Genomic DNA, 17,063 nt, shown 5'->3' with positions numbered 1-17,063 from the left:
TCTTGCGGCCCCTCTGAGTATTCAACAACGTACAGTCAGTGTACACAGCAGGGTCATTAGCCCAGCCCAGTGATAGATAAGAAAGCAAAAAGATGGGGAGGGGAGCAGGCCTTATTTTCACATCGTCATCAGAGGATTATAGCATTTTTCTGAGACAGCAGCATCCCTCTGCAGCTCTGAAGGACACTTACAATACAACAGGCAGCACATCTTAATGCATCAGTCTGTCTGAGATTATTTATCCCCCAACCCACAGGTATGATCGAAGCGTATGTTTTCTTTGAAAGATCGCCAAAAATACACCACTAAAAGTAGAAAGAAACTGTAAAAACCCAATATCCCCCAATATTCGTGACACTTGTAGGCTCTTTATTAAGTGTTAATAAATACATATAAAGTATATAGACTCAATTTATTCCAATTTTTGATAAATAATTGATCAGAGAGATTCAACTTGCCCTTTTTCTTTTTTATGATTTATGTATTTATAACTGTTCACATTGATTACATAGAGCTGCAGGACTTCATATATATATATATATATATATATATATATATATATATATTATGGCATGCCATTCAGGAAATTAATCTTTGAATATATTGAATGAATTCTTGAATATATGGAATGAAACTTTGAATACATTGAATGAATTCTTGATGGAATGAACCCTGAATATATGGAATGAACCTTGAATATATGGAATGAAACTTTGAATATATCGAATGAACCTTGAATATATGGAATGAAACTTTGAATATATTGAATGAATTCTTGAATATAAGGAATGAACCTTGAATATATGGAATGAATCTTGACTGACGTCATCAAGGCACCGCCATCTTGTATTTTGCTGCCGCAATAAGTGAGCATGAGTCAGTCAGCTGGGAACCTTGTGGCAGCAACACTGACCAATGACGACATTATCAACTTATTGTCAAGTGCTTGTATGGGCCAAAATCCTCCCGATAGTACCTGTGCCCAATACAGTTCTCCTGACGAAGAAGTTCGCTCCCTTTTTAATCTTTTTAATTCGTTTCTCATTTATTAATATGACGGAGGACAGACTGGAAGCGGGAAAATAAAAGTCCCGTCAAAATAAAAGTAGCGTGCTAACTTATTATCAAGCACAATAAAGAAAAGAAAAAACACTTATCAACATGCACTAGTATAGGCTACTGTTCTCTTTCTACACCCAGGCATGGTTCACATTTATTTTAGCTTTCCCAAACAGGCTCACCCGCCGCCTATTGCTGTAATTAAATGATATGACAATGTTTTGAGTGTGCTATAGCCTATCTAATCAAAGGGAATCTTTTGATGTCCTACTGCATTTATATTGAAAAAAAAAGTTAAGTAAACAAACTCTTTCATAGCAATAGCTTCCATGGCATTAGTTATGATTATAATTAATAGCCTAATCAATAATAATTAGCCTATGTATGACTAAACTGACTGACTAAAATAAATGTGAACCATGCCTGGGTGTAGAAAGAGAACAGTAGCCTATACTAGTGCATGATGATAAGTGTTTTTTCTTTTCTTTATTGTGCTTGACTTTTATTTTCCCGCTTCCGGTCTGTCCGCCGTCATATTAATAAATGAGAAACAAATTAAAAAGATTAAAAAGGGAGCAAACTTCTTCGTCAGGAGAACTGTATTGGGCACGGGTACTATCGGGAGGATTTTGGCCCATACAAGCACTTGACAATAAGTTGATTATGTCGTCATTGGTCAGTGTTGCTGCCACAAGGTTACCAGCTGACTGACTCATGCTCACTTATTGCGGCAGCAAAATACAAGATGGCAGTGCCTTGATGACGTCAGTCAAGTTTCATTCCATATATTCAAGGTTCATTCCATATATTCAAGAATTCATTCAATATATTCAAAGTTTCATTCCATATATTCAAGTGTCATTCAATACATTCAAGGTTCATTCCATATATTCAAGGTTCATTCCATATATTCAAGAATTCATTCAATATATTCAAGTCTTCATTCCATATATTCAAGAATTCATTCAATATATTCAAAGATTAATTTCCTGAACGGCATGCCATAATATATATATATATATATATATATATATATATCTTATATATTGCCGTGAAATACTAGGCTGCATAAGTAAAATGTAAAAAGAACAAAAAAAAAACCCTGAAACAGCTTTTTGGGGTCCAGAGAGTTAAGACAACTCACAAAATCAAAAGGCGTGCTAGTCATTAGTGATCAGTTGAAGGAAAGGTGAGAAGATCAATAAAGAGTTGAATGGAAGGTGTGCTGTACCTTCTTTGGCCTCAGCTCCACCTCTGTGATCCTGGAGGGGTCCACCATGGGTTTGGGCCTGCGTAGGTTCTCTATTAGGCTCTGCCATTGTGTTGGCAGGCCCACAAAGCAACCACGCTTGGAGTCAAATGAGGTGTGGACACGGTGCTCAAAGTTCTTGGGCGCTGATATTTCAGGCCTCTTCTTTTTCTTCTTGCGAAACATCCTCAAGTTCACGTGGGTGACAGCTTGCCCGCTTCAAAATATCTCTGTAGGGAAAAGTATTCAGCCTTCAATAAAATGCACTCAATGTTACACACACACAGCACATCAAGTATGTGTAAGCTTGACATTTGCATTCAGGCAAATCTCTTCTGTCTCAGTGATTAAAACTGACCGACCACTACTTTACTATGTTGAAATAAAAATAAATTTTAAAAGTAAGACGACAGTTTCTTTCCACGTGGGAGTCTGAGATGTTTATGTCCCAGCATGTTTCCTTGCTGGCTGTCCCTCTGAGAGTGGCTCCAAGGAGAGTGGATGAATTTGTAAACACATGTGTAATGACAGATATCTGGTCAATCAAGGCTTATTCATTCTCTGTGCCATTTTACTGATGAGCACGCGGCCGGGCTGGCCAGCGCCCGCAGGCTTTCAGTGCATTAGCAGAATGGGTACAACACACAGAGACAAACACACGCTCATGCACACACACAAACACAAATATACTATGGCAGGCTATCCTTCAAAAACCCTTTAAAACTCTTTCATATCCTGTCGTAATTAGCTTGTGTGCCCTTGATTGCAGCGAGGTTAACCACTTGTTCCTGGGATGGATGGTCTCTAACTCTGGTTTACTGTATGTTCAGCTTTATTTTCCATTCAAGTGTGGGGGAATAATTAAATATTTCTCATCTCATTTCCTCCGCTGCACAGCTGTACTGGGAGATAATCACTCAAATTTAAGTCTCATGATTAGTATTAATACTATTTCATGTGGTTGTCAGTGTGGAGGACGGTCCAGCTAGCAACATGGTTACATGCTTTTACTGCAGTATTTTTACAGTGTGTTAGTATTTTATTTAAGTAAAGGATCTGAGTACTTCTTCCATTACCAGTAGATAGTCAGAGGTGCTAATCAGCAAAAGTATACCTGCTTAACATACACATGTTAGCATGTTAGCATGCTGGTGTGACCATTTACCTTTTGGAGTTGGGCTATTTTGTCAGTTTTTGAATCCTTTTCATTCTGCAATTAAAAAAATGCTCACCATCACCTCACCTTTATGACCTGATAATTATTTTTTCCATTTCACTTAGTGGATCAGCAATTTTAACCTCAAGAATCGCACAAAAATGTATAAAATCGGATTTTGATAATTATGTTTTTTACTTTTAGAAACACAATCATGCTCAATTGCAATGAGGACAACATCTATCTACATTCAATATTTTTGTACTAAATATATTTGACCTTATCCCAGGTTTTACTTTGCCTATCATCATCAAATAAAAACTGGCAACTTTAGAGGGAAGCTGACTGCAGGAAACACGTTGCTCAAGGTTTTACAGCATGACGTCATGAAGAAGTATTGCACCTGAGCTTTCGAGGACTCAAGCTCAAAGCACCAAAGTGTGCAAGTACCAGTGATGGAATGCAACTAAGTCCATCTACTCAAGTAGTGTACAATTTTATAGTTCTTACTCCATTACATTTAGCTGCAGCTTTAGTGACCTTCCAGGTCGAGATTTAACATAAAAAACATGATCACCATCAATGCTAATAATCCAATAATATATTTAGAATATATAAAACAATCTGAGTGGGGCCATTCTGCATAACAAGTACTTTAAGTACATTTTCTGATACTTTTGTACTTTTACTTCAGTAAATATATATATATATATATATATATATATATATATATATATATATATATATATATATATATATATATATATATTATATATATGACTTGTTTTGGAGTAATTTCACAGTGTAGTATTAGTACGTTTACTTAAGCAAGGGATCTGAATACCTATTCCACCACTGTGTGTAAGTACAGTTTGACTATAGACTCGTCGTCTTGTTTATTTCAGCACTTGGTATTCATGCGGCCAATGCTGAGCGCTACAAGGTGCCCCTAGAATATCAGATGCAATCTCCCATCATGCACTGTGAAATGGTGGGAGTTAAGGAAATGAGTTTTGGAGTCGTCCACAGCTCAGCAGGCGATCACGCCGGCAGCCTCTCCTCTCTCCACCTCCGCCCTCAGACCAGCACGGCTCTATCGGCATCAACAACGCCTGTTAGGAGCTGTATCAGTGGCTACCCCTCACCACTCCGCATCACCAGAGGGTAAAAGGAGGTCAGGCCCACTGGTCACATCAGCCAAACCTGCCTCATTAAAGGAAGGCGGGGTAAGGATGTAGAGGGGGTGTCACCCTCCAAGGATAATTCAATCACAAGGCTAATATGCTAAGTGTTGCATAAGTGTATCACTCTGTGCTCTCCCTATGTACATAATGTGGTGCTGGGAAGGACTTTAATTCCATCTGACAGGGACATTATGGTGTGAGGGCTCTCAGGAGGTGGGCAGAGAGGAGTTGGGGCCAAGATTACAGTCAGTCCTGGATGTATTAAGGAGACAGGGACACAGTTTCATTCCTGCAGACACAGAAAGGCTTTTAAGCACCAATTGGGGCTGCTTTTTGAATAAGGAACGCCTGAGAAAACAAGCTGCAAAACAGAGGATTGCAATCCCTGTTTTCTTTTTTTTTTCTGTCTCCACTGCACAAGAGGCTGCTTAGATAGCTGTTCAATGTGCAGTTGTTGGCATTGCCTGAACAAATATTTACACATATCGCTCATGTATCCTTTTACAAGCAGATCAATCAATATTTACTCTGACTTTGACTTTAGTGAGTCAAATGCAAACTGCTACAGTCCTCCACTGCCAGCAATAATGGGGTGATAACTGCACAAAAAGGGACGACTGCGTAGTGCAGCACTTTTATCAAGCTTTATCAGTTCAAAGTAGCAGAGAACATAACATATCATTCATTATTCATTCTCATTTTTCTAACCACTGTGATATCAGACACAAGTAGAAACACACACATACACTTTGTTGATTCATGCCTAGGCAAAATGAAGTGAAAAGTTGATGCAATTATTGATTTACAAGCTTTAATCACATGCAACTGGCCTTCTATTGACCCCTCTTGCTCCGCCAAGCTTATGACTGTCTTGATAACAATATGCTATTGATTTCTAAGCCCGTCATATATCTAAGTATGTACAGAGCTGAACTTGCACAGTACATAATCACGCTTTCTGGTCACATCCCTCTAAACTGCAGGGACTTGACCCTATGCCTCAGTGGCTTGTCTTGAATCTATCAAAGTGCTGAGGCAAAAACTCAGTCGGCTGCTGTCAGATATGAAGAGCCAAAGAGGATGAGGTCATTCATAACATGTGCTATATTAGGTATTTCCATCTCTACCACTATGCATAAAAAAATTAAACAAATCCAAATGCATGACCTGAAAATCCACAAATCAGTGAAAATTTCACTCTTAGAAAAATCACATGAGCATAAAGCTGTTTGTAGCGAGAAGTCTGACTAAACACAAACCTTAAAAAAAACATGATGGAGCATGCAGATTTGTATAAAACACGCAGATAGATCTCATTTGCTCTGCAAATGCACATTTATAGCCTGGAATAGAGGGATGCATGCACAGAAATGAATCCCTCTAATCCAGGCTGAAATGAATCAAAGCCTTACCCCCCCAACTGAATCTTCACCTGACAGAGTGGCCAGACCTTTCAAGTGCAAGCAGGCAATCCATACGTTTCCCACAGACAACATGACAGAATAGGCGAGGGCATGCTCGCGTTCCTCTCATGTTCAAATCACCCCGAGCAGGTTGTGTTGTGGGTGAGTGGGAGGGGATCGAGAGATAAGAGAGATATTGGATTTTGCTCGATGTTAGTGCTCCGAGCTCTGTTGAATGATTTTTTTTTCTTTTTTTTTTTATTTGCCCTGATTTCTGCTTCTATCTTTTTTGTTGGCATGCATGCAGAAATGTAGTGAGTGTGCAGGTGACTGTGCTTGCAGGATTAGTGTGGCGTTCAGTCTTTCACTGATCTAATTTTAGGACACATCATGCCCCCCCTCACCCACCCCCTTCTCCTCTCCTCTCCAGCACCAGACGCGTGTTTATTTTGTACAGGATTCATGTCAAATAGTGAGGTGAGGGTGGGAGAAGGTGGAGATGAGGTAATCCTCTTTTTGTGTTTGTCAATGCACATATAAGCATAATCCTGCTATGCTGAATTACAGTGTGCTACATCTATTTCAGAGATAGCATCATGGTTAAAACTGCTGTTTTTTGGACTCTGCAGTGCAGTGTGGGGGGCTTTGAGATGCTCTTCTATCAGCTTCATTAGGATGACCGTTCTGCCCTTTGAGTGTAATGAGACTGCCTCTCAAGAGGGAGGAAGGGGGGGACTCTTGGTTGGTCATCTCTTCCTTTTCCTTGTGCTTTGTAAATTACACAGACACACACAGACACACACAAACACACACACACACACCCACACACCCACACACCATCTGATGGCATGAAAAAAGGTACACAAGTGCCGGACGTGACCGGACAGTACAATAGCAGTGTTTATGATTTAAGTTGATGTCTGTTTTCTCTTTGAAGTCACCTCTGCAGACATGGAAGGATTGTCAATAGGAGATGACCAGTGATGTAATAAGCTGCATTCAATGACATGGAATAACACGCTGCTGTCATGCATATTTCATGCTAGTTGTCTGATACATCATGCACGACAAAGCACTTGGAAGACAAGGAATGTTGGAGGATGGCACACATCTCGTGCCTCTATAAAGTCACCCATTCTGTAAATGTGGCCATGGCTCTGAGCACAGTTAGCCCTGATAGTGGGCTAGGGATGACCGTATCGGTTGGTCGGTTCCCCACTTTGGTCCAGACTGAAATATCTGCAGTGGATGAATCCCACACTCTTTTATCTCATGTCACGTTGTCTAGCACCATAATCGCTACTGACAGATATCTGCATATGTATCTGTGGGCAACAGGACAAGATACTGGTATTGGAAATGTCCTGGTTTGCATTTGTAGTGCGTTTGTTTTCCAAGAAGAATTAACCAATCTTATGTGAGCAGGGTTTGGTTTCATACATGTCCATATGGAGAGCGACTACGTGGAGCACATCAATCGAAATGGAATCTTGGAACCTATCAGCTACCTATTTAGCTCTTATTAGCTTTTTTAACGAAAAAAATCTGTTTGTGATGTAACTACATTGTTCAGAGAATTCACAGCGATCGATTGGGTGTGCTATCATGTGACTGATGCAAAACCAGAAGAATACAAATATCCGAGGTTGGAGAAGAAGGGTCATTTACACAAAGACACCAACAAAATTGTCTAAGAGGAGAGTTTACGAGACTCAAACTGGCTCAAGACCTTCCAAACCGGCTACAAGACAATCAGAGTACTTTTGCATATTTTCCAGCCTCCAACCCACTCCACCCAGGTGCCAACCCTTTGCCAAAAACAATCACATGCGCAATGCCTACAAAAATGATCTGGACCTGATTCTCCGGACATTGTCGAGAGTTCGTATGAGAAACAGTTTTAGTCTAGGAGAGGCGTGACATTGGAGAAAATAATCAGAACCACAGGAGACTCAACAGCAGAGAGAAAATGCGGTGAGACAACAACTTTTTCAGACCTTCAAGTATCTGTATCTCTGATAAAAGCTTCACTCAGGGATAAGGACACAATGTAGAGCATAGCCAAGGTCATGTGAAGTGGATGTTATGGACTAGTTTCAGAATATAGTTTAAGAAAAGGGAAGCATGACAGGAAGTTATAGTGCAAAATATGATGTCTGAGGCAAATAATATTTGAGGAAATGATATCTATGTGCTGCATTTACATATCAGTTGGTAAAATTGGGCATTAAGCTGGGATGACCCATATTCACACAGAGAGTTCATTGATAGTGACATATCTGGGGGTATTTCAAATGTCACATAACTTGCAGTGATGCGTCATGTGCAGACTTTCACTCAGACCTCTGTATGAAGTCGTGCAAGTCGGAAACGGTTCAAAGTCACACATCGATGCGATTCTGAGAAAGTAAACAATCAAAGAGCTTGTTTTGTGCTGAAAAAGTAAGAAGAGGCCTCAGGATTAGAAGTGTGTTGTTAGAAAAAAAATTGATGCCCGTACCCGACAATGTGTGCTGTCAGTTCTTCAAGGGCAGACATCTGCGCAGGACTGCACATCAGTCTTGTGTTAATATTGACAGTAGGAAACAAGAAATGAGAGGTCAAGACAGGAGGAGAAAGAGTGGGGGAGGAAAGTAGAGTCTGGACACTCAGACGTTGTGACATAAAAAGAGATGAGGAGAAGAGGAGAGGATTAAAGATGCTGGATGTAGATTTAAAGTGCCCTGAAAATGAATCTTCACATTTAGCTTTTGTCTAATTTAGTGTTGTAGACAGCAGCAATCTCCATTCTGAAGACTTCTTTTCACTGTCGTCTTGAGCAGCTTTGTCTGCAATAAACAAGCCCACAGTACAGGGGATTTGAGGACAGGACACTTGCATCAACAGCGCGTGTATCATTCTGTCACCTGACATATGTGCCCTGATTCTCCCGGACGAGACAATGGAGAAGAAAACTACTTTGTTGTGCCCCGCAGCGAGGATCGTGGACATAAATGCACAGTAAAAGCTATATCTACTCTCTCTATCTGCCAAGAGCACCTTAACATAATGACATTGTAAAAGCAACACTTCTGGTGTCCTGGGGCTTTTATGGGATGTTCTATATTGATGCTGACACATCAGTAGAAAGACACACTCTTAACTCAGGAAGTATGCTTCTCCATGCAGTGTAACAATATGTATACTGCGGGCTAGTTGGGAGAAATGCAGCACTGACCAACACTCTGTTTAATTAAAGATCCTCTTGGCTCTCACAAGTGCTTTGAACAATTTGACGCTGTGCTGATAGAGACGTATGATCAGCCTGGACCAATGGTACGGGCCCAACTCTTCTCTCTTGGGTCTAATTTATTGATGCGCCAGGCCTCGGTGCTTTACTGTACGAGCATGTGCTTATGAAAGCTTTGATTTATATTTTTTTAGCCCAGGCCTCAGTGTGTCTCTCCCTGGGACAAAGCACCAACCATTTTTAACCTCCTCATTCCTTCAATCTGCTCCGACGCTGCTGCCCTCCCCTGTCCCAGCGTGGGTGCTGTTTCAGCCCAGAGAGAGAGGAATCATGGCACGGCGTCCTAATTTGGACTGTTTTAATCCTTGACGTCTCGTGATGCTAAGCTGCTGATGCATGCTGTCCCCTCTTCTGGCTGACACAAACATGACACAAGTATTCCTGAAAACAACCGCAGCAGGGGATGTGACAATGATGTACTGCCTACACCTGCCTGCTATGTTCATGTTGTCTCTCTCACTTCTGAATAGTACTCTAGTAGCAACTTCTGGGTCTGAAAAGGGAAGTCAATAAGGGTGATTCCAATTTGAATATGAGCCGTACGGAGCAGTCTTTTGATGGGACTTTTTTTGTCCCCGACGAAAATCAGGGCCGTTTTATCCCTGAAAAAGCCTGGTTGCTGATTTGATAGATTGCTAAGCAGGACAACACAACAACACAAGCCATTCGTAAAAGCTGACGAAGCAGTGTTGCCAACTTAGCGACTTTGTTGCTATATTTAGCGACTTTTCAGACTCGCTTAGCGACCATTTTTCCTAAAAGTGACTGGCGACAAATCCAGCAAATTTTTCTGGTGTTATTTGAGACTTTTGGAGACTCCTTAAAAAGAGTAAGAAGGAGGCGAAGCGGCACAGTCCCGGAGGGGATGTTAACCCAAATTGTTAATAGGCTAACAGTTAGCTCTGTAGCAGTACAGTGTGTATGTGCTGCTGCTACAGGAGGTGTTCACTAAGCGGATCTCTGTTTGTTTACAACAAGCACCGGACACTCTGTGCACAGTTAGTGATGCGGGTTAATTCAAGATCACTATGTTTATGATCAGCGGAGTCGCTGTGCATAAATAATTAGCCATGCTGCTTTCTTTATGATCAGCTGCTGAGTTGTGCACAGTTAGCGACGGTGGCCACAGGTGCATCTCCCGTGTTTAATCCATCTCGACAGTGAAAACCATACGTCATCTCTGGAGTCTCGTAAATCCCTCTCTGGCATTTTTGTAATGGAGACACACAGAGTGAGCCGACATTTGAGAGGGCGTGGCCTGAGACTTTCCCAGTGGCCACTCTTCCCCCTAAAGGAAACACAGCAATGCAACTTTACACACTGAAAATAGAAGTCTAAAGATGTCTATGAGAAAATTACCCTTCTTCTCACTTGGTTTATCACCTCATTAAGCATTTTCCTAATGAGCTTATGGTCTCAATCAATAATTTTGAGTATTTGCAATAAAACAGGGTGTGCTTGTGGGAGGGGCTAACTTGTGATTGACAGGCCACTACATCTGCACATTATGCACTAACTTTGGCGGAAAAACACCAACTCTATCGCTTTCATGTGTGAGAGCAAGAATATTATCTTGACACGATCCGATTTTCCGAACATTGTCTAGAGTTCATATGAGGAAACTGTTTTGATATATGAGGAATGAAAAATGATATGAATTAATTGATAAACAGATTTAAAAAATGAATAAATGTATAAATACAATGTATAAATAAATGTAAGAAATAAATATATATAAATAAATAAATATATGTAGACATAAAAAATACACGAGTAAATGTAAAACAACAACTTTGTCAGACCTCCAAGAATTAGTCTGACAGAAGCTCCACTCAGGGGTGAGGACACAATGTAGAGCATAGCCAAGGGCATGTGAAATGAATGTTATGGACTAGTTTCAGTATATAGTTTAAGAAAAGGGAAGCATGAAGTTATCCATCCATGTGCTGCATTTTCATATTGGTTGAGAAAAGTATTAGAAAACTACCCTACTTCACACTTGGTTTACTACCACAATGACCATTTTTCTAATGAGTTTATGGTCTCACTCGATAATTTTGAGTAAATAGAAGATAAAGCAGGGTGTGCTTTAGGTCACTACATCTGTGTTCATGTTAGGACTTTGACTCTTTCAGAGTGTGTTTTCAGTTATTTAAAGTTAATGTGTGAAATTTTGGCTGCTTAAAATAGTCTTGTTTCATCACTCTGAGGCGCTGACTGTTGATTTTGTATTATGGATGCTCCTAATTAAATGAGCTAGTACATAAGCAGATAACTTTTAGTCCTATCTACCAGGTTCATTCTGCATATGTGCTGGTTAGAGAAAACTTCCACCAAATTGACTAAATCTATTAATTCTATGCAGCCTTTGGTCCCAGTGTATGGACAAGAGTCTGTACTTTCTAAAAAACTTTAAAATGACTTCAGACTTCGGATCGTACATGTCACCCTCAGCGAAGCAGATGTCCAGCTATGTGTGTGTGTATTAGTGTGTGTGTCTGTGCATGCACCAAAGAGACCTTCTCTGTCACCTCCTTTACCCTTCCCCTCCGCCTCCTTGAATATCAATGAGTAACCTGAGACTCAAACACATGCTACTTTAAGAATTGCAGTTACATCATCATCAGACTTTTGAAATGCACAACTAAAAAACACCAGAATGCATCAAAATCCTGCCGATGTTGATGAGTTACAATACATAACTCTTAAGCTAGTGCATGATAGTTGAAGAGAGTTGCTAAAGCCCTGGACAAACACTAAAATCTATAGACTTCTTTAAAACACCTTAACTTCAAATTGATTTTCACTGGGGATTTAGCATCTAATGGAGAGACTTTGCAAACCGGTTCTCAACAATACAGAGCACTGTTTCTAAATGTCTCAAATTCAGAGTCAAACAGAGCACAGTTTAAACATTGCCGCCCACGTCCAAGTAAGCTCCTGCACAACAGGTTTTCTAATGATTACATTAACGAATGAAAGTAAATGTTAATAAAAATATGTCACATGTCGTTCCTGTGAGTGCTTTTGGTGTGTATATATACAGTAGCAGCTGAAGCCAGAAAGATCACCTGAGAACTCAGCCTACAAACACACACACACACACACACACACACGCGCGCGCGCATACTAGAATACACAATGGTGAAAACAGGAAGCTTCTGTCCACAGTGCCCACAGCAATGGCACAGTCTGTAATCGTCAAGCGAGATCCGTCTCAAGGAAGAGAACATTTTAAGGGTTCTTGCATCCTTTTATAGTGAAGACAGAAGCGACGGAGACACGGAGGAAGAAAGGAGGATGAGGGGATTTTAAGGAGGAGGTATGAGCATAAGGTGAAGGCTCTTTTTGGAGATGCAGTCCATCACTGACTACATCCAGCAACCCTCTTTTATTTTTCTCCCCTAACATCAGCACCTGGCTGCACTGCATTCTGCTCACAGCCTCTCCACCTCCTTCTTCTTCCTCCACCACGGCTGATGCCTACCGACGGCATACACTAGCCTGCTCTTTATCAATGACGTTAAGCCTCTTTTCCTCCTACCCCTCCACCCCCCTCTCCCTTCCTCTCTTCTGTCACCCCACTCTCCTCACCGTGGAGAGAGGAAACAGGGCTCTGGAGGGATAAATCATTGTTAGAAGAAGAAAAATAAAAATCCCCCCCCCCCCTTACCTTAGCTGTCTGGTGAAGAGGAGAGCCTCTCTCCTCCAGGAAGGATTGGAAGCAAGAGTGCGCACATACACACTCACATACACTATTATACATTCACACACACATACGCTCACACACGGACATACACGCTCTCTCTCTCTCTCTCTCTCTCTCTCTCTCATACACACAACGATGAGGAGGGCTGGCTCTCAAGCAAGCGCACACTGCAGGCTGCCGCTTGCCTGGGAAAGCCTGATGCGTTCCTCCCTCCAGGCAGAAGCACACACTGCCATCTCAAAGGCTCTTTGTTGGGGCTGATTCATCCCTAGCTCCGTGGCTGAGTGCTGGTCCGTGTACCGGTGCCTGCTCCTGGGGACACAGGGGGATGGTACAAAGGAGGGACAAAGCCATGAAGACAGCATCCAGGATAATATCACGGCCCCATATAGCTCCTTCCATCCCCCCTCTCCCTCTTCTTCTCTGGCTTTGCTGTCTCTCTCTCCCTCACCCCCACCCCCCTCTCACTCTCTCTCTCTTCATCAGTTCCCTGCCTCCTCCCACTCCTTCATTGGGCTGCAAAAGAATTGATAGTAGCGTGTGCATGTTTCTGTGTGTGTGTGTGTGTGTGTGTGTGTGTGTCTTTTAAGCTGGTTTCCAGTGACTGTAAGGAGAGGAGAGCTCCGCTACACCTCATCACCTGGGATACCTTTCACCCACCTTCCTGCCATCCATCCACCTGTCTCTCCCTCTCTGTCTCCTTTGCACGTAATATGGGTGACATGAGAACACGAGGGTGCTGCTGTTCAGTCAAATGCATTATCCGTGGAATGAGAGTCAGGGATGGCAGATGGCAGGATCTGTGTGTATAAAATAGAGGGGTGTGTGTGTTTGTGTGTGTGTGTGTGTGTGTGTGTGTGGGTGGGTGGGTGGGTGGGGGGGTGTTCTTTTGTGACCCAAAAAGTTGCAACACTAGCCCCTGTTGGTCTAGCTATAGCTAGCATCCTCATTATTTGACTGAAGCTTTCCACTCTCTTTCCACCACAATCATTTCCTGAATAATTTATACAAGACCAGACACAAAGCAGGAAAATGTATTAGGGTCAAGTCGTGCAGAAATTGCTTGCAGAGGGAGCCAGATGTGGGGCATACATGGCGTTTTGATACGATGAGACGCATGCAAAGGCACTATAACAAGCTTAAATCATGATGTTCCTTACACATCACATAAACTCAAGTGAAAAAAAAAGGCTTCACTGAACCAATCTGCATAACAATGACAGATTTCTCTTTTGGGGGTATAGCAGACACGACCCCTCCCTCACTTTCCCTCTTACTTGTCAGCATTATTGCCCCAGATATTTATTGGCTTTGCTACATTTTTAGAGCCTTGCATGACACATTTTCCTGATTTCTTTTTTTGAGTTCAAAGCTGTGAGCAGCATTAAAACGATATTAGGTGTTTTTATGTGCAAAAAAATAATGGTTGGCACAAAAACAGTCCTGTTAAGTCACTCCGCCTGTTGGTCCTATATGTACTCACACTCATATCTCATCACTGGACGGATCAAAAGGTCAATTAATGAAACACTTTTATCTGCTTTAATGAAACAAGGTAACTGACCCTAAATACTGGTATATCTAATGTCTTATTTTTGTTTTTATTTATGCCCCTTTTTTATGCACAGTGATTTAAAAACATTTTATCATTTATCTTGATAGTATTTACATTGTATTATATTTCATGTATGTGATCTTCATGAGTTCTTGTGTAAATTGTTTATACTTTATATTTGTTCTTGTTTATATTGCTTGTTTACTATTTATTCTTATTTTACTGATGCTTCTCCTATTTTTTACTGTACACTTTTGCTGCTGTAATAGTGGAAATTCGCCCAAGTGGGACTAAAAAAGGATTTATCTTATTTCATTATGTAGAATTTAAAAACATCCCTCTAAATAATCACTTATGTCCTGCCCTGTGTATTTTCACTTCTGCTGTGTTCAGGACATTTTTGAGTGTCAGACTTCCGACACAAAGCTACAAAAATTGCAGACGCAGCACTTTTGTGTTAATTGTTTGATTTTTTTGAGTGTGGAATTTGTGAGTTATTTATGTTGTGTATTGTCGCTTAAACAAGAGAATTATTTGATAATTCTCTTTTTTTGCCATTATAATGGTAACTAAAAGGGGACTTAAAGGGGTTTATTGAAATGTATTTCTCAGCTTCACTGTCAGACTTCATGACCTTAAAGCATCTAACCTCATAAATATTGGAAAACAGCTTGTGATGTAAAAAAGGCTTACAATTACTTTAAACCACAGTGTCATTAAAATGAAAGCCCAGAGGTCGTATAAGTGATACTGCCTTAATTGTTTGCATTTCAATTCATTCTATTGTTTAGGATGAATCTGTAAGGATTACACCAGGGTTATCAGGGTTCAGCCTACACAGCTTCAGCAAATGTAACATTTTTGTCATAATCCATTGACATTTCTAGATGACCTATAAATCCATTTTAATTCTGCAAAAGTGAGGCAACTGCGGTAGAGATTAAGACAGACACGTCTCATTCTTCTCCTCGCTTGCCAAGGTACTGTGAGTCACAGTTGTTACTTACTAAATCTAAATTATGAGATAGTAAATCCATCTTTTCCAACATGAAATTCATGTTTTCTGAATTTTTTCTGAAAAATATAGTAAAATGTGTGGCAGCAAAAGTTTCCATACACCAACAACACTAAACAACTAAATGATTTTACAGATATTTTTTTTTAAATACGGATAATATATAAAAAATATATGTATTAAAGAATAATATCAATGAGTAACCTGAGACTCAAACACGTGCTACTTTAAGAATTGCAGTTACATCATCATCAGACTTTGAAATGCACAACTAAAAAAACACCAGCATGCATCAAAATCCTGCCGTTGCTGATGAGTTACAGTACATGTCTGTAGTCGCAACTCTTAAGCTAGTGCATGAATGTTGAAGAGAGTTGCTAAAGCCCTGGACAAACACTAAAATCTATAGACTTCTTTAAAACACCTTTACTTCAAATTGAATTTCACTGGGGATTTAGCATTTCTGCTCAGAGGAGAAAAAATACTTGTACAAGGTACTGTGAGTCACAGTTGCTATTTGAGATTGTAAATCCATCTTTTACAACATGAAATGCAAGCTCTTTTTCAAGCAAGTACATTTTGTGGGGGAAAAAAGGAAAAGAAAAATCTGAAATATATAGTAAAATGTGTGGCAGCAAAAGTTTCCATACACCATCAAACAACTAAATGATTTTACAGTTGTTGTTTAAAAATACGGATAATATACAAAAAATATATGTATTAAAGAATAACAATTTTAAAACATTTTTGGTTGAATATAAAGGTACGCGTCTGGCAACTTTTGCTGCTTTCATACAAAAAAAATATTTTTTCATTAAATTTAAAGTGTTACTTCAATATAACAGAAAATTGCCTCAATTTGACCACCTTGATGCAAAATGACTTCTAAGTGAGATACTGAACCCTGTACGCACAACTTTCTGTGAACTGGTGCATGCAAAGACAAGCAGTAAAACAGGTTAAGAGCTCTGACTGTAGAAGTGTTCTTGACTGTCAAAGTAACAGTGCTGGAAAAAAGCTCTTCTCTGAGGGCCTGTCCAAAGCACATTAAATGAAAGGTAGCTCGCTCGTACCATCTGTCCAGTGCAGTAAGGGAGAGCTATGGATTTTCTTTCTGAGACGCTATCGTCACTGGCTGCTTGCTTTCATGGGAAGAGCTTTTAATAAGTCCTGCCAAATCGCGAGTCATAGAGGATGCATTATGATGTGTTATTGTGATGGGAATGCATCATGTTGCCGATTATTTATCACCGAATTTCAGCTGCTCTCTGTGCTAAGCCAACATTTAAAGTAGACAGTTTGGGAACTCACCAGTTGAGAGGATCTTGGCAGGCAGTGTCATATTTTCAGAGTGAGATTAAAGTGTGTTCCTTTAGTGCTCCATGTGCATGTAGAAGCAGCAACACAGTGCAAGCAGTGCCACCGTGCATCAGGGGAGCGACCT

The 17,063-nt window shown here is 40.4% G+C and overlaps 1 protein-coding gene across 1 annotated transcript in view; it reads right to left on the bottom strand.

Moving 5' to 3' along the window:
- The window catches only part of LOC131988525 (serine/threonine-protein kinase PAK 6), a 27,039-nt gene extending 9,976 nt beyond the window's left edge, over positions 1 to 17,063 (bottom strand). The window contains exons 1-3 of the mRNA XM_059353658.1: positions 16,931 to 17,063; positions 13,014 to 13,361; positions 2,291 to 2,538 (exon numbers count right to left, since the gene is read on the bottom strand). Of these exons, the coding sequence (XP_059209641.1) occupies positions 2,291 to 2,494 (204 nt within the window). The 5' untranslated portion in view covers positions 2,495 to 2,538; positions 13,014 to 13,361; positions 16,931 to 17,063. The remainder of the gene's footprint in view (positions 1 to 2,290; positions 2,539 to 13,013; positions 13,362 to 16,930) is intronic.

Source organism: Centropristis striata, chromosome 16 (genome assembly GCF_030273125.1).
Source record: "Centropristis striata isolate RG_2023a ecotype Rhode Island chromosome 16, C.striata_1.0, whole genome shotgun sequence".
In the NCBI taxonomy this organism is placed as follows: Eukaryota; Metazoa; Chordata; class Actinopteri; order Perciformes; family Serranidae; genus Centropristis; species Centropristis striata.
This window is presented reverse-complemented; position numbering and strand designations above follow the sequence as displayed.